At 44.6% G+C, this 18,364-nt stretch overlaps 1 protein-coding gene across 2 annotated transcripts in view; it reads left to right on the top strand.

Annotated features, from left to right (window-relative positions):
* ZNF142 (zinc finger protein 142) overlaps positions 1–18,364 on the top strand; it is a 210,403-nt gene that overhangs the window by 43,002 nt on the left and 149,037 nt on the right. For both annotated transcript variants that reach the window (XM_069616849.1, XM_069616848.1), the window contains 2 exons: positions 1,967–2,779; positions 5,018–5,195. In XM_069616849.1, the coding sequence (XP_069472950.1) occupies positions 1,967–2,779; positions 5,018–5,195 (991 nt within the window). The remainder of the gene's footprint in view (positions 1–1,966; positions 2,780–5,017; positions 5,196–18,364) is intronic.

The raw sequence follows: 18,364 nt of genomic DNA, 5'->3' as shown, positions 1-18,364 counted from the left end.
AACCAGTAATATTGAGAGTGGCTCAAACCCGAATGAGAATCTTGCAACTACAAGTACCAGAAAGCATTGGGAGAAAGTGAAGGGAACAGTTGTCGAAGTGCTCAGGCATAGTTAGAAGCCAAACCTATGCCGTCTCGAAAGTCTTCGACCAAGAAAGCTTTGGGAAGGGTATCCCTGAGACCTTTATGAAAGATTGTGACTATTAAGGTTTTGTTTCAAGACAAACCTTTGTTTTTGAAAATTCCAAACTAACATTTAATTATGAAAGAAGCCTGAACATTCCCCTTATTGCTTAGTAATAGGGTATGGTGAATCTTTGATTTTCAGCAGTTTCTAAGGAAAGAGTATATGTTCTTCGGCACACAAGCGTGACTTCATGGCATTGAGGAGCAACCGTGCTGGGAAATTACATTATTAGTAAGCCAAATAATTGAACATGTTTACAGCAGAATGAAAAAAGTGTTCCTATGTCCCAAGTGCTGATAACCTATAATCATATAAATTGATTCAAAAGCTTATGTCTGCTTACTGAAATGTGCACAACGTGTTGGCAACCGAATGGAAACTGGAAGATAATTCCTCTTGGTGAGCTCTGATTCATGGCTACATGATACTGAGTTATTTCATGGGTTGGAATCCTTTTCATTTAGTAGTTTGTCATTTTAGGATGGATTTTTCCCTTATGCTAATAGGTCAATACAGATTACAGCAGCTTCACCTGCCAGTGAGTTCAGAAATGAAAGTTGGCAACCTTTGAAAGCCAAACGTGTTATTTCAATAATATCATTATTCCAGCGACAGCCAGTGGATTCTTCTGAAGACAGAAGCTGGTTGATGATCTGTATTCACCAAGCTGCAGCATAGAGCGGTGCCGAGGGTAAACAAAGTGGGTGGTCAATTTTATTTAAATAATTGAGACCATTCCTATCATAAGTTCCAATTAGATACAGCAATACATTTTTCAAGATTCATGTAGATAAGCTAACTTGGTCTTTATTAGTGATTTGCTTATGCCATTTGGTTGACCGACATACATTTCTACTCAATAATTAGATTTACCAATGGCAGAAGGGGGAAATTTTCTACATCAAGCGTAAGCTGTTATCCCATTCCAAATGTAAGGCTCCTAAAAGTGGAAAAGGGGCAGTGCTCCTAATCTCTCTCCTCTTACCTATTGGGAGAGTTGTCAGCATTTAGGTCGGTCATTTGTTTGATGCCATAATTAATAGCCCATGCCTCCAGAAGCAAAGTAAGAGCTACATTTCTGTTCCGCTTTCTCATTACCTTTAAAAAAAGGATAGCTTTAGAAAGTTTGTTTTTAGTTTTTTTGATTTCCTGCATGTTTTCAGTTGCAGCTAGTTTATGGTTGAGTAAATATGCTGAGTGAATTTGGTTGTTTAACCTTTCCGTTCGGAATCAGACATTATAGGATTTTTACATTTGTCTAATTTAGGGGATGGGGATGCAAGAAAAGATTGCAGAGTCCAAATAAAAGGGCGCTCTTGGAAGTAATTTGGCCCTCTACTTAGAGCCATATGCTGGATGACTCTGCTCCCTACTATGGTCCAAATTGGCCAAAGCACTGTGCTTCTGACCTCCAACTAACTTTATAATTCATGCATGGCAAATTTGTCCATTCCATTCAGGAGACGATGGGCCAGTCCTGGTTTTAACTTTGCATTCTGCTGTTTGTTTCCTGGATTTATAATTGGGAATTCCAGGACTCCAAATCTCAGAATGGGAAAGTTAAAACCATGACTGGACTAGCCTCTCCCGAATGAATGGATAATGTTAGTATGTAAGATACGTGGTTGAGATTAGAAGCCTATTGAACCAGAATATGCATGTAGTTAAACTTGTTTTGTAACAGATGTGGTTTCCTCTGTACATGCTTTGGACGAACATCACCTATGTAAGTTTCCTGTCGTGCCTATGTTTTCACTGTTTACTCATTGATTCTTTGCAGGGGACGTTGAAGAAGGCACAGAGTACCTGTTCAAAACCCACATGTGCCCTGAGTGCAAGCGCTGTTTCAAGAAGCGGACACACCTGGTGGAGCACCTACACCTTCACTTCCCTGACCCAAGCCTGCAGTGCCCGAACTGCCAGCGGTACTTTACAAGCCGCAGCAAGCTGAAGATCCACATGATGAGAGAGCTGGGTGAGAAGAGCCACCGCTGCACATTGTGTGATTATAGCTCTGTGGAGAAGAATGCCTTGAACCGCCACATGGCAAGCATGCACGAGCACATTTCTAACTTCTACTCCGACACCTACTCCTGCCCAGTATGTGAGGAGAAGTTCAGGCTGAGTCAAGCCTTGAAGGAGCACATGAAGACCCATAAACCTGAGCACCAGCTTTTGACGTGCTTCCAGGCAGGATGCAGCAGCTCTACCACTGACCGCAAGGAGTTTTTGCGGCACCTGAAGGATGCTCATAGTATCAAGGCAGTAGAGTGCGGCTACCATGCCTGCACTCTGCTCTTCCCTACACGAGATGACATGGAGGTGCACCGCCAGAGCCACTATGCCTTTCACTGTGAGCAGTGCACCTTTGTGTGCTCCAACAAGCATGCGTTCCGCAAACATAAGCGGCAGGGCCACCCTGGTAGTGAAAAGCTTGAATGTAGTTTTTGTCCTTTCAAAACCTTCAACCCTGTGGAGTTCAGCGACCATGTGGGGAAGATGCATGCTAATGAGAAGATCCACAAGTGCACCGAGTGTGACTTTGCCACAGCGCACAAACGGGTTCTGATCCGGCACATGCTTTTGCACACAGGTAATGTAGATTAACTTCATCCATATCTGACTTCATCCATATCTGACTTCATCCCTGTGTACCAGTAGATTCACCTATTTCACCGATTTTATTGTGAGCTTTGCCAAATTCAGTTCTTTTTCTTCACTATCTGAAGCTTATAGGAAGCTTAATCTATTACTGAATAACTTACACCAAAGACACTTTCAATGTACATTTTAATGTAACAAAAAATATCAAAATACAATGTACAGTCTTGCAAGGATGGTCTCTCTGTAAGGCTTATGCATATTTTTCTTTGCTAATATTTGGACCTGATTAGCAATTTTCACAGGCACATTACCCTCACTGAGATACAGTTTGAAGAAGGGAATTGACCAAACCTGTCTTTGCCTATAAAAGTTAATCATTCTTGCAAGAATGTTTGTTGTTTTTGGCATCAGAAAAAAATGGGATGCTTTGCTAGCACTGTATTGCCTCTATTTTTTTAAATATTCAGTATGTATAGAACTGTGCGGCAGGAAATTAAGCAGCTACGTGTGTAATTTATTTGTTTAATATGGTGTTCCCTATGCTATGTCGTTGTCGTGTAATCCAGTTACCATAGGGAGTAAGGCACATTCCTCTTTGCGAATCAACATCTTGTAAAATTATAAGCCCCACCCCTTCCAGAAAGGAACCTGGGAATGCTGAATGTCTCGGGTGATTTTATTTTCTGTTTTGTCTTAAATGTCTTTACATTTTTTTTATTTTTTGGGTGTTTTTGTTTTTTCTGCCACTGTAAGCAGTAGATTGTCTTTACTACATAGCCAGTTTACACTTTACATTACAAGGGTTGTGCTTATGCCACAGCATGGCCGTTACGAAGCGTATTGGGCCGCGTTTCTTCTTCTGTGTATATAGTTTCATTAGTGTACCAGAAAATGCACCTGGGCTTCTGTGAGAGTTTAGAAAATGATCCTCCATCAAGTTGGATCCCCCCGTCTCATAGAAGAGTGGGAATGGTATTTTCAAGTGTTAAAGCTTCTAATGAGGACACCTTCATCCAGATTCTCGGGTCACATTGTCTGTATTCCCGTGTCACGGTTACTACTGACTCCACAGAGTAAAGTTGTGGACGCATGCTGACAGGCATGCATGCATGCACTGCTACTGCCTGTTGTGTACCTGTTGTGTACCTGTTGTTTAATTGTGGTAAGCTGACATGATCACGGCATATACATGCCCCTTTTCCTTCTTGGTCTGAATATACAGGTGATTCTTTTCTAAAGACACCCTCCCACCATTGATAAAGTATGAAAGGAATGCAGGAGGCTTATGGGAGCAGGCTACCTTGGATAGAAAAAGCAATCGGCTCATAACTCCCCCTGGTGCACTAGATTGGATCTGCACTAAGTATTTCACACCACACAACAACATAGCCAATCTCTAAAGAACCAAACTGATGCCATGGAGACAGAAAGCGTTGCATCCTGCCTCCATCTGATCACCAGCTTTTATTTTTATACCACACCACTAATGCGCGACAGAAAATGTATGTCCGCAATGACGATCATAAATCAGGAAAACTCTTTATGCTGAAACTTAGGAAAGGAACAGCTGAGAATGACAAATTGTGATTCAGGCAGGTTTGAACAATCTTTCGTATCCTTGCCTCATGCAACACCCCAATCTCCTTTCTGAACACAATGGTGCAGAAGACCAACCTGAGAATGCAGCCTCTTGCCCTGGAATGTGATGGCAGGCTTTGGGCACTACTCCACATAGCACTTTATTACCCTTGGGCACAACATTTTACCTGATGCCCAGCAGTTTAAATATAGACTCAATGCACTATGCTGTGTCCCAGCTTTCATTTTGAGCAAGACGCATAACCGACTGTTTTGTAGGATGTGTGTGTGGTTATATTTGCACTGGTGTCTCTGCTTTTTCTTTTCTGTGAGTTTGTGGGAAGCTTGTCTACTCAATATATAACGAGTGCTTGCTTTGCTACTGTACTCCACCTGCATTACTGTGAGTAATGTCTCTGTATTGATTGAGACCTATCAGTGCTAGTGCTGTTTGTTGAGAACTGTTTTCTGCTTCAAGATTCAAACCTGACCCTTACTGGTACAACTGTTATGAATTTTGTGCAGTGTCCCCTTTTGTGCCACGTAAACCTCCCTGGCTATACTTGCAGCTTTAACACAACATCAGTACATGATATAATTAGCTGGTGCTGATTATGAACTCTATCCACACTGCCACTCTTGTCTTTAGGTGAGAAGCCCTACAAGTGCCAGCGATGCGAGTTTACCTGCCGAGATGTGAGTTACTTGTCCAAGCACATGCTGACCCACTCGGATGACAAGAACTACATGTGCACTGAGTGCGGCTACGTCACCAAGTGGAAGCACTACCTGAACGTACACATGCGCAAGCACACTGGCGACCTCAGGTATAGCATTGCTTCAAAAGTGTGTGTGTGTGTGTGTGTGTGTGTGTGTGTGTGTGTACATTAAGTTACAATGATAAAATATTCTATTTTGCTGCTGAATGCCCTTATAGTTGGAGTCCACTCCTGCTTATTTTCCATGTTCTGCTTCCTTGCCTTGCCACATCTTCTTGTCCTCTACAATTGGTCACCTCTTATGTAGTGAATTAGTCTCAGCTCTTTCAGTGCATTTGTGGATGTTTCAGAATACAAGACTCCATTTTTATTTTTGTACCCCGCGGTTCAGCTTCGGAAGGAGAATATAGGGGCAATTTCTCACTGTGAATAAAAGGCAAAAGCAGAGCTTAAAGGAATAATCCCCCCCTGCACTTTCTCTGTGAATCATCAGTTAACCCACTCCGCACCTCATAGCAATGTATTATAAGTGTGTTTTCTATGGCATCACTTACCTTTCAATCACTATTAGGGTTTTTATTGAGCGTGGACGTATCTTCGGGAAGCAACAGAGTGCTTTACAATCATAGGGGGAAGAACACAGTGAGGAAAGCAGAGCAAAGGGGGAGCAGGGAGCTAACTGGGGAGGAAGGGCAAGGCAGCAAGTGATCTACAAACAACAAGAGGAGGAACCCATGCAGAGCAGATCACCAGATCACTGTTAGGGTGGGGAGTGGATGGTGTATGGATCTCAGTGTTGGGGGGGGAGACATTCCTTGAAGGTCCTGAGCTTTTTCCTGAACTGTAGAAGCAATGAGGTGAGTCTGATGTTGATTAGGAGGATGTCCCAGAGTTTTGGGGCCTAGACAGAGAAGGAATGTCTTCTGGTTATTTCCTTCCTGCATTAGTGGAGTTCAAGTCGGCACATGTCCAAAACGATGATGAGTTTGAGGATATTACCTATCCTGTGAGTTGAGTCTTTCGTGTGCTGTGAGAGGTTCAGAGTGTCGAGTAGGCAGTGGAGATCTTCCTTCGTTGACTTGGTTGCCAATGATGTTGAAGTCATTGAGAAAGATGTTGGCATGCCTGAGAGACATAGTGGTGACCAAGTCAGTGAGGATTTTGATGAAGGAGATGTTGGGCTTGGGTGGTCTGTAAATGAGATGAAAAGTGACTGTCGGTTAGTGAGAGTGAAAGTGACAGGATAGGTATTTGAAAGAGCCAATGGTGAGGAGTCCAGTTGAGTGCATGGCCATGATGCCTTGTGAATGATGACTAGGCATACGTTTATTCTGTTTGGATGGTCTCATTGTTGAATTCTGAAGCCGTTCGGAATGAGGACACAAATGATGTGGGTGAAGGTGGTGGATGTCGGCCAGGTCTCGCTAATTAAGATGGCAACCAAGTCATGTGAGGTGATGGGGTTGACGATGTCTGCTGCATGGTTGATTGCTGAGCAGACATTGGCGAGCATCATTGTTTTGTGTTGTGGTGGATGATGGGGTGTATGAAGACGTGGATGAGGTTGCTGCGATGCAGTGTCTATAATATTGCTGATGAGCAATGTGTTTGGCGATGAGGGTTGATGGTAGGGATGGGCTGTTTGGAGCGAAGGGTCATACACTTATTCTCCAGCATTGGATCGTTCATGGATTCACATGCTTAATGAATATTCCCCGTCGTCTAGTTGGGAATCCTCTGTAATATTCAAGTAGTTTAGCTTTAAAGCTTAAAACTGCCTGTCACTTTTGTAGTCTAGTACTGTGACTTTGGGACATACTTCCCAAGCCAATGCCATTCGTCCTCCCTGGTGGCCATCTTCAGATTTTTTTCTGACATTCAAGTTTTGGCAGTTCTTGTTTTTTCACTCTTCAAAAAGTTTTGTCCTCTTTTTGATAGAAATTTTCATCGATTCCTCAACTTTTGCTACTCTAATGCCTCCCAGCTATGGGGACCCGTTTCCGGTGAAATGCCATCACCCCATATTCTAGAAAAATACACCTTTTTAAATCTTGCCCTTCCTGTAACAGAAAGTACCCCTGGAAAGACACACGCACCACCCCGAAAAACACTGCACATCTTGCAAGCTGTTTTGGCCTAAAACTTTAAAGGGCCGTAAAACAAAACGCTGGGTCCATCACGCCATGCAGGCCGAAGCTACTATGGACGTGGAGGGAGCGTCCAGCGATGGCAGCGTCTGTGTCCTAATTGACAAGGAGGGTGATTGGGGCCCAACGGATACCCGCGTGTGAGCCCTCAACTCCATTAAATAGGCCGGCGGTCCTGTTACGGAGACTAGACCCAGCGACTCAGGCACTCACACTGCACGCCACACAAAACACATATCCCACGGCCTACAGCCGCCCACGTCATCGACCGTTGAGGCACATGCAGTGTCCAAGGGTAAGTCCTCCAAATCGTCCCTGTCCACTGGGCCATCGCTCTCACATTTGCCGCATGGCGGCTCCCAAAACAGACGTCTAAATCTGTTTCCAACACTGCGAATAAAATGGACCCCCTTTCGGGCGCCGGAGAACGTGCGTCCAACGATGCTTCGACTTCACCACCTCGAAAATTAGGGAGAACCCATTAAGAAACCTGTCCCAAACACTCTACTAAAGTCCAAGGCATCGAAAACCCCAAAAACTGTGATGCCCCTAACCTCCAAAATACTCTACATCCCATAACAGGGACCCTTCTCTCCCCAAAGACTTTCAAAGAGACCATGTATCATAAACAGCCTGTTCCAATATGGGTACCCCTCACCTACAGGACACCCCTGTTCCCTCAGTGTTCCCTAGCTCCACTCAATCGACCACAGAAAGGTTTGACAGGATAATGCCGAGAATGCTATGCTTTGTGGACTTCTTTACCCGCCACCTGATCAACAGTCTAGCCTTAAAGGGCCCCCACAAGGGGAGGCAGCTAAAGATCAACCAGCTGCCAAAAGAGCACAGACAGACACCTCAGAGCCCAGCACCTCACAGAATGCTTCTCAGGAGCTCTACCTTGACACAGCAGGCTCTCAAAAGCCTAGTAGGCAAAGGGATCAATCGGGATCACAAAGATCCTGACCAATATTATGACTGACGACGTCTGTCATCCAATCACCGGACCATCATGACCAGCCTGTGGCTGACTCCCCAGTATCTAACCAGCTCCAGTACAATAAGCTCCGCCTAAAGGCTGCAGAACATTTCAAAATTGACACACAGGAGGCCCATGTGGATAAGGGCTTACTGTGGGACACCCTTAGGGACAAATCTGCGGCACAATTCATCCCTCTCCTGCTGTCCATTCAGAGACACATTCAGCCTTCCCTACTCGCTCCTAACGTTACGAGGGCCGTTAACCCCCGTATTGCACACACTTTCAGGCCAGCCCCCTCGCACTCATGGGTGGGTTAAAACCTGACTCCCTCATTGTAACCACCACAAGAAAGCGGACAGGCACACTTCTAGCCTCTGCTGAGGCCCCTCAGAATAAGGAGAGTAAAAAGATGTATACATTGGTCAGGAAAGTGGCTTCCTCTGCTGCCTACCAGGCAATAATTTACAATAACCCCTCCCTTTTGGCTAGTTACAATTGCCATAAATGGGACGAGATGCTTCAGCAGAATGAGACGGTCTTAGAGCCGTTAAAATCACAGCTCCTAAACACAGTGGCTAAGGGTAAGCAAGTGGCCAACTGCATCCCAAAGAATAACCTGGATGCTGTCGATAATGTGGGCCGAATAATAGCAGACGGCACTCTTATTAAACGCCACGCCTGGTTAAGACAATCTGGCTTTATGCTCGGAACACAAGCCACCTTACTCAATATGCCAATTAAACCGAATGCCCTGTTTGATAAGGCGGTCGAGGACGCCCTTAATAATGCAAAAGAGGCGTATGGTACCCTAAAATCCCTTGGACAACTATCAAACAAGCCCTTTGTGCAAAGAGGTGCTTTTAAGCCAAGGCGGTTTCGTGGGCAAAACTGACAATGCTCCTCCAATTATAATCAAGGTGGCCAATCGTCATGGGGTTCCTCACAGGGAAGGTCATCCTCTCAGAACTTTCCAAGGGGCTACAAAAGTTCTAGAGGCAGAGGTAGGGCCTCCTCAGCCAGGGTCTGCAACCCACCAAAACAATGGCGTCCCGCTCCAAGTCCCCACCCATGCTACTCCAGTAGGAGGCCGCATTTCTCAATTTACCCACGCATGGGAGGGGGATCACCTCAGACAAGTGGGTACTATCAGCCGTAGCAAGCGGGTTCTGTATAGAGCATATACCTCCCAGCCACCCACCAAGACAAGAGAATCTGTGATGTCATCTTTCATGTCCTAGGTGTTAGTCTTAGTAGTGCACGATGGTTGCGCGACTTATGGTTGCTTAGTTTACCATAACTGGCAAATTTCTAGGGGTTTTCGGTTTTACTTGTCACCATAACGTCACTTTAACAAGGTTTTTTCACTAAATTTAATACGTTTTTATTAGTGCAACTTAACCATAATGCCCTTTTTAACAAAGTTTTTTTTCAGTGAATTACATGGGTTTTTACTAGTGCACCTAATTTCCTACAACTTACTAATATCATACTTACCCCAATATAGCAACATTTATGTACAATTTCGAAAGTTTCACCTTAAAACGCTGCCTTCTCCACCTTCTGGCATCATTGTTAACTCTTTTTTACACTTTATGCACTGTTCTTGTATTCGTCGATGTTCGCGAACATCTGACGTAACTGCAGACTTTCCAGACAGTGCCATGTTATCACACATGCGCGTGCCATGATGACGTGTACGCAAACAGGTCCGTGCTTCGCGAACAGTTCGGAACTGCATTTTTTCAGTTCATCTAGGAACTTTGAAGCTCAGAATTGATCCTTGCACATCTCCTAGACTATTCTTACACAGCACATACTTGGAAGAATATTAGCAAAACTGCCATTTATCTTAGAAATGGCATCGGCTATTGCCATCCCTCCTCCCCAGGAACCGCCACCACCAGCTGAAGGGCCTACACAATGAAATAAGCGCAATACTTCAAAAGACAATGAAGAGGACCAGGAAGATGAGGTAGGGAAAGTGCCTACCTCTAGTACTCAGAAAGAATCATGGGTGTGGCAGTTCTTTACCACTGTTGGGAATGTACCAAAGGGTAAAGCGACCAAATTGAAATGCACTGAGTGCAGTCGCAGACTACCTGGGTAGTACTCCTATGGGACCACCTCCATGCACCGCCATACCAAATCCAACCACTGCAATGCTTTCAAAGGTTGTTCCTTTCTTAGTAAGTATTAGGCTGTCTTCCTCTTTCTCATCTTCCTCAACCAATACTGTAACCACACAGCCTACTTCTGTGGGACACACGATCCCACCAGCTACCTTGCAAGCAATAAAAAAGGCTGTTGATCCATATCTTAGGAAGACAACAGTCCTCTGTATATACTGCAACACCCCACTATGCAGGGGGAAGCAATTTCGACGTGCGTTTGAACCTGTAATCAAGGAGCATGAAAAACACTGCCCCCTTCCTTAGATGTAACACACGTGCAACATCTTCCCCTGTCCACCTGTCCCTCGATATTTGTGCCTGGTGACCCTTCCCTCATTTCCCTCTGCCCCTTACTTTCTGGCCTCTCCTGCAAAAAAAAAAATAATAATTACAAAAGAGTTCCTTTAGGAACCACCTTTCACAGTTAAAAAATGGAACTAAAAAAGAAGCTTATAGAGTCCAACTACTTTACATTTTTCAGTGAAGTATTTAGATTCAATAACATTCTCCAACTTTCCCATTAGCATTTTCTACTATGCTAATAGAAATAATGGACAATTGTACACTAGAGAAAAAGAAAAAAAGCACAAACAATTTTCTGACCGAAATACCTGTCCAGTATACAATAAACAACATAATCCACTGCCCTTTATGACTGTGCACAGTCTCTGCAGTCCCCTGTCTGCCCCATGCCTTATTAGAAAACCCAGGATTGCACAAGCCAGTGGTCCTTTTTTTTTTTTTTTTTTTTTTTTTTTTTTACTGTTATATTTGTAACCCTCCCTCATAGCCTGCTTTAAACCATTCACACGTATATCCACCAATTCCTTAAAGCTATACCACTAGCCTATCAACATAGTAAACTTCCACCCACCAACTGCCACTTAACAATGTCCTACAAATCATTTTTGCATCTGCATTTCCCATACTTGTACTAAAACATTATACATGGTGCTCCTATAAATGCACATGTGCATTGTGCTGTGACAGAGGTGCATAAATAAAATGGGCAGTACAGATGGACAATTGCTCATGGGAGCCCAGGAGGGAAGTGCCAAAGGATCCAAAGGTGGATGCCACTAGCTAACTGCTGGGGCACAGGAGTCCCAAAGGTGGGGTACATCTTAACCATAACGTCCCTTCAGCAACATTTATTCTGTCAATAGGAATAGGTTTTTATAAGTGAACATGTTTCATAATATTACATCACTATATATGATATTAATAATTCCTCTTAACTTATTAAATAACTATAAGCCTCCTTTGAGAAACCTATTTTTTTCAACACATACTGATGTGTAGCGTTATCAGCAGCGCATGCTGGGGATGTAAGTCATTGTTTAATTGCCTAGGGTATGAGGATCGACTATGATCCCATCCCCACCAAACAACCCCTATTATCCACTGCACCTACCCAGCATCCGAGTTCAGTGTCTACTATATGTAACCAATGGCCAGGGTTCATGGCTTGCATGGCCAGTCTCCAGAGTCCATGGGTCATGGTCTTCGGCCATGCCGCATACCACAATAGGCAAATCAGATTAGACATTTGTCCTTGATGAGGGCCAGGCCCACTGCTCACAGCAGAAAAGTAATATCACAATTTCTTTTGTACTTTTTTTTATTTTTTAAACACTCTAAAAAATGTAAAACGCAGGATAGATTTGCAAACGCATCCTTTCAGATCCTTGCTAATGCTTCTCGCACATGTTTACTGCAATCCCGTCCAGCATTAAGGGCAGCAGCTGCAAGAAGATTTTATTTCCCCATTTAAACCTAGAGCTTCGGCCATGCCGCATTTCCCAGTAAGTAAATCCGAGTAGTCGTTCGTCCTTGCCGAGGGCCAGGCCCCATTATCCATGCTCCAAAATTATATCACAATTTCTTTTGGGCCACTGCTCATGGCAGAAAAGTGATCACTATTTGTTGTACTTGCGTACCGACACTTTCAAAAAAATAAAACCCAGGACAGATTTACAAAACCATGCTTTCAGGTCACTGCTAATGCTCCTTCCACGACTTTGCTGCAAATCTGTCCATGTTTTATTTTTTGAGAAGTGTCAAAATGTACGTACATAAAATAGTCCTACAACGTAGCTCCTACTTGACAAAATCCATTAAGACTTTCCACAAACCTTCAAGGTTGGGTCTATAATCTTTCTAAAATCCTTTGTACACATTCGTCAAATGGCAACAAAGTTATAAGCCATTTAAAAATGTTCAAACCCCACCTCTAATTTTGCCTCCTCTTCACAAAATCCCACCAAACTTAGCAAAAACATTCAAATTGAGGTCTTAAATCGATTTGCAAAACGCCACCAAATTTATAAACCTTTCAAATATTTTGGGAGCCCCCTTTAATTTTGTTCCCTCTTGGCAAAACAGCACACAACTTTGTTGAACCATACAAGGTCAGATCTAGAATGATATTGTAACATTTCATGTAGTTTCATTCAGTGGTGCCAAAGTTATAAGCCATCCAAAAACTGCTTTTCACCAACCCTGTAATGCAGAAATATGTATTGATGCCCCCGAACATCTGAGATGTGAACATTGCAGGGCTGTCCCAAACTGATCACAGACCTGAAAGGTGGAAAACAACAATTTTGTTGGCTTTTTATAGCCATATACTATCCCGTCCTCACCCCCCCCTACGTCCCCAGAGATTGTTTCGTTAGTTTCATAAGTGCAATGTTGTTGTGTTTTTTAATTTTTTTAATATGTTTTTACCACGATGTCCATGGACTACTGGCGAGGTTCGCAAATCCAGCATCCGTTTCAAAATATCTGATGCAGCTCACGTTTTTCACCATCCAATCGACTGGTGTGTCCGATGTCAGCTAACATCACGCTGGAACCCGATTGGTCCAGGGGGTTGTCCGCAGACCGAATAGGGAAATGAGTCAGCGGACAGGAAACCAGATATCACACATTTTTCTTGAACTACTTTTTGCCACTTTAAAAAAAAAAAAACTACTGGAAGGATTTATACCAAATTTACAAAAGCATGCTTTTGTGACCAATCCACCCCTCCTGCCGCAAATTTGGTGGATATGTATCCAGCGGTTTTTGGGCTGTATGTTTCCATTGCGTCTGACAAAAACCACAAATGTTGGGATGCCACCTATAACTTTGCCACCCCAACCCCCAGATGAAACCTAATCAAACTTTGCATAATCAATCCAAGAGGGCCATAAAATCTTTTTGCAAAGTTTGGTGAGGATTCGTCCAGGGGAGGGGCGAAGTTATAAGCCACCCAAAAAGTGCTCCTCCTATAGTTTGAGCTATATTAGCAGTTGTACCCGTGCTTTGCACAGTAATTCCTACAACAACACAAAATTAGACAAAGGTATCTTTTATTTATATGTTAAACTCCTTACATTGTCTACACCATGCAACCTACCCGATTGCCACATTTTAGGTTTGTAGCATGTTAGGAAGTATGCTGAACATTTCGCATAGGCACACACATATCCAAGCATTGCACACTGCTTAAAAAACACACTTTAAAAATAAATCCCAAACATGTATATTTTACTTTTTACATCGTCTGCGCTATGGAAGCTACCCACATGCCAAATTTCAGGTTTGTAGCATGTTGGGAAGTATGCTGAACATTTCAAACAGACACACACACATAGCCACACATTTCTCTTATATTTCTGAGGCTTGTGGAATCCGCTTAGATCACATGCTGTGCATAGGCCAACATCTAGTGGAAGCTGTGGAATATTACAGTTGTTGTTTTCGAAATTTGAAAAAAAGGGACGTCAACAGGGTGTGCCACTAATACTATCCCTAGTGTGACATCCACTCTACCCCTGGTCTTTCACGCGTCAAGGTCCCTCAGATTGTTTTTTTCCTCCATCATAGAATGACACTTTTCCTGGAGTTCTCCTTTCGTCTTAGCATCATTGATTTATATAAATTACTGATAGTTTTTATTACAATCCTGTATATTCTATACCCCCGGCTATCGAGGTCATCCGACAGCGTTGAAGAGATGACTGTCGAAGACTCCCGGCAAAGTGTCCGTCCGGCCTGGAAGGCCGTTTCGGGCTTTGCCCACACAGTAGGGAGAGAGGGGGGGAGGACACTCAAGAATGTATTTGCCCCTTTTTGTACATTACACTCGCCTAGCTGCCGTGTCATTCCATTATGGATAGGAGCAAAAAGCGTGTGCTACAAACTCTCATCTCAGAACAGGTTATCATGCCATGTTTTTTCTGGAGAGGAGCGCCTGCTACCTTTTTTGAAATATTTGTAAGGAACTTGGGGTTGGTAACCCTGAGTTACCTGGGGGCAACCAGACGTGGACCCCCTGCTCACTGTGCTCAGAGAGGCAGAGCTTCACCTCACTAATGAGGCCCAAGAATGTTGAAACACGTGTATGCGGTTGCTTTTGGTACTCTTGTTCAGAGAGGAATTGCCATAGCATTTCAGTGCTGGACTGCCCATGTGCGCGGGACAAAGACTGATATGCAAATGGATATTTCCCATCTGTGAAAGGTACAGTGAGCAAAAAGCGTGTGCTGCAAACTCTCATCTCAGAACAGGTTATCGTGCCATGTTTTTTCTGGAGAGGAGCGCCTGCTACCTTTTTTGAAATACTCGGCGGCAATGGCGCACTCAAAACCCCTTCCTCTAAGCACACAACCCACGGCAGAGAATCGGCACGTGTGTCCGACAAAGGCCAACGCACGATGTCTAGGGAGAGGTCCGTAGAATCACTGTCCTCTGGGCACTTGAGGTCCCGATCGCTGCATGACAGGCCCCGGCTGTCAAAGGACAGAACAGACGTTGTGAGCAAAACCATTGTCGAACGTTGCACGTCAATAGACGAGACTTCGGATCAATCTGTAGCCGAAATTCGATGTTCATCGTCAAACAGTAAAACCCCTATACAGGCGGGACTAGCCCATTTGGTAAAAAAGCACATCCCAGAAGGCCTTGTAAAACTAGGGAGTCCAAGAAGAGTTCTTCTAAGACCCCTCATAGGGAAAGGTCCGACAAGGATAGGTCCCTTCACAACATTAAGGACCTACAGGAACAAGATTCCTTGTCTTCAGCCCTAAAGAAGAAGGCTCAGCCTTCAACTGTAGTCCCACCCACTCCTGAAGATCAGGGACTCCCATCCCACTCTCTGACCATTGCTAGCTCTGTACAATGGTCAGCTGAGGATATTGATGGGGTCATGAGGAGGATGTCCTTCATGGCTAACTTTTATGAAAAAAACCCTGACTACTTGATGACTATTCAGTCCACCCCTCCCACAACAGCGGCCTATGGTTCTCAGATCCCTGCTCAACCCCCTTCAAAAATGTCTTACCCCGATGATCTAGCACAAGACCCCACAGTCATTAGCCTGTATGACCCGGACTCTGATACTGAGGATCACTTTGTATCTCAAGAGGCCGCAGACCCTTACTACGGGGGGGGGGGTGGTGGTGGTGGTGGTGGTGGTGGTGATGATGATGATGATGATGATGACCCAGATCCAGACATGTATAACATGGTTTCTCCCATAAATCGCGATCCTCCTGTGACAGATTCACCCATAGATAATCAGCCACTACTAAATGAAGTGCTCATCAAGGTGGCTGAGCGTTTCCAAATAGCAACGCAGGAAACTCAACAGGACAAAGATTTTGTTGACGAAATTATGGGGGATAAAAAGGTTGTTACTCAGTTTATTCCCCTCCTGCGGTTTGTTCAGCGAAAGATACAACCCTCGCTGGAAACACGCAATCAGATGCGGGCGGTTAACACCTGCATAGAAAAGCTTTTCAGACCTGCCCCATCAGACCCTTTATACATCAGGGGACATCTGAAGCCTGATTCTCTCGTCGATACAACAACAAGGAAAAGCACTGATACACCCATAGCCTCCTCTGAGGCACCTCCGGACAAGGAGAGTAAGACGCTGTATACAATGGGGAGGAAAGTGGCCTCTTCTGCTGCCTTTCAGACAAGGATTGCTAATAACTCCACGCCTTTCAGACAAGGATTGCTAATAACTCCACTCTTTTAGCAAGTTATAATTGCCATAAATGGGATGAGGTCTCAGCTCTGTTGTCATCAGCCCCTGAACCCCTCAAGACGCAATTGGCCCTTGTGGCTGCAGAAGGCAGGGCAGTTTCAAGCTGCTTGCTAAAAAGTAATCTTGACGCCGCAGACAATGCCGGGAGAATCATCGCAGAGAGAACCATTATTAAGCGTCATGCTTGGTTACGCCAATCCGGTTTCAAGCAGGAGACGTAAGCCACTCTTATCAATATGCACAATGTGCTCGTTGGTAAGATTGTTGACACCCTGAAAACTGCTAAAGAAGAATGATACACTGAAGTCATTGGGCCAGCTAACCAGTAAACCCACGGGCCAGAGGTGTAACAGTAATTTTTGACGCTCACGCAGACAATATTCAGAGAGGGGTTCAAACTAATCAAAATCAGGGAATTTCCTGGGAGAACAATCGAGGCCAGGCCTCTCAAAATTACCAGAGAGGACTGCGCAGATCCCATGATCTGGGCTGGGGCTCCTCCTCTAGAGGTAGTACCCCACCTCCAAAACAGTGACAACCCGCTTCAGGTGTCCACCCATGCCTCTCCAGTAGCAGGACACATTTCAAAGTTCACCCAAGCATGGGAGGGTATCACCTCAGACAGATGGGTGTTGTCCACCGTAGCGGGTGGAGCTCCTCGAGTGACCCCGGAACCATCCCCGCCACCAGAAAACCCACTCAAAAGAAGAGCAACACTTCCCCCTCGAGGAATTCGCCATGCTTCTCCAAAAGGACACCATAGAAATCGTCCCGGAGAACCAGGTAAACAAGGGTATTTATTCCACCTGCTTCCCTGTGCCAAAGAAAGATTTAACAATGCGCCCAGTATTAGATTTACGCCCTGCAGACAAATATGTCAAGCCACAAAAGCATGACTACGCTACAAGAAGTAATCCCTCTGCTAAAGCTGGGGGGGGGGGACTACATGGCAACACTGGATATGAAAGATGCCTATTTTCATATTTCAATGTTCCCAGCGCACAGAAGATTCTTGCGTTTCAAGATAGCGAACCAGCACTACCAATTCAAAGTGCTGCCCTTTGAAATAGCATCTGCTCCAAGGGTATTCACAAAGGTACTGACGGTGGTGGCAGCACACCTGGGCAGTGAGGCAATCCCAGTGTACCCTTACCTGGACGATTGGCTGATTACAGGGGAGACTACCCTAATTTACTGGCAAAACATTCAAAGAACTATCAACCTTCTCTTTCAATTGGGATTCTCCATAAACCAGATAAAATCCAGCCTAGTGCCGAACACAACCAAACAGTTCCTAAGAGCTGTTACAAACTCAGCAGGAGTTGGTCTTTCCATCAGAGGAAAGAGTCCAAAACATGTTACTGCAAATGCCTCATTATCAAGCCAGCCGCCAGAGAAGCATATGCAAAGCAATGCATTTGCTAGGCATGATGGCATCTTGCATTTACCCGGTAACACGCACGCCTGCGCATGCGACCCATGCAGGAGTGGTTGGCGAAACAGTGGTCTCAGGTCAGCGGGACGATCTAGTGGACGTTTCGCCAACACTATTACAAAACCTTCGCTGGTGGACAAGAGAAAACCTGTTGAAGGGGAAAACCCTGCCATGATCCAGAAGTGCAGGTGATTTGTCACAACAGACTCCTCACTCGCCGGGTGGGGGGCTCATCACCTTCATCACACAGCACATGGTCTGTGGACTCCTGCTATTGCGCACAACCACATGAATCTGCCTGAACCACTGACAGTGTTCAAGGCCTTTAAGGCATTCCAGATACACCTAGCAAACCAGTCAGTGCAAGTCCTCACCGATGGCACGACGGCAATGTTTTACATCAACAAACAGGGGGTTACACCTTCACCAAATCTGTACAGGCTAGCACAACGAATTTGGAAATGGGAACTCAAACAGTAAGGATTCCTATCATCACAGCACG

Source organism: Ambystoma mexicanum, chromosome 9 (genome assembly GCF_040938575.1).
Source record: "Ambystoma mexicanum isolate Mex_15411 chromosome 9, UKY_AmexF1_1, whole genome shotgun sequence".
Lineage (NCBI taxonomy): Eukaryota > Metazoa > Chordata > Amphibia > Caudata > Ambystomatidae > Ambystoma > Ambystoma mexicanum.
This window is presented reverse-complemented; position numbering and strand designations above follow the sequence as displayed.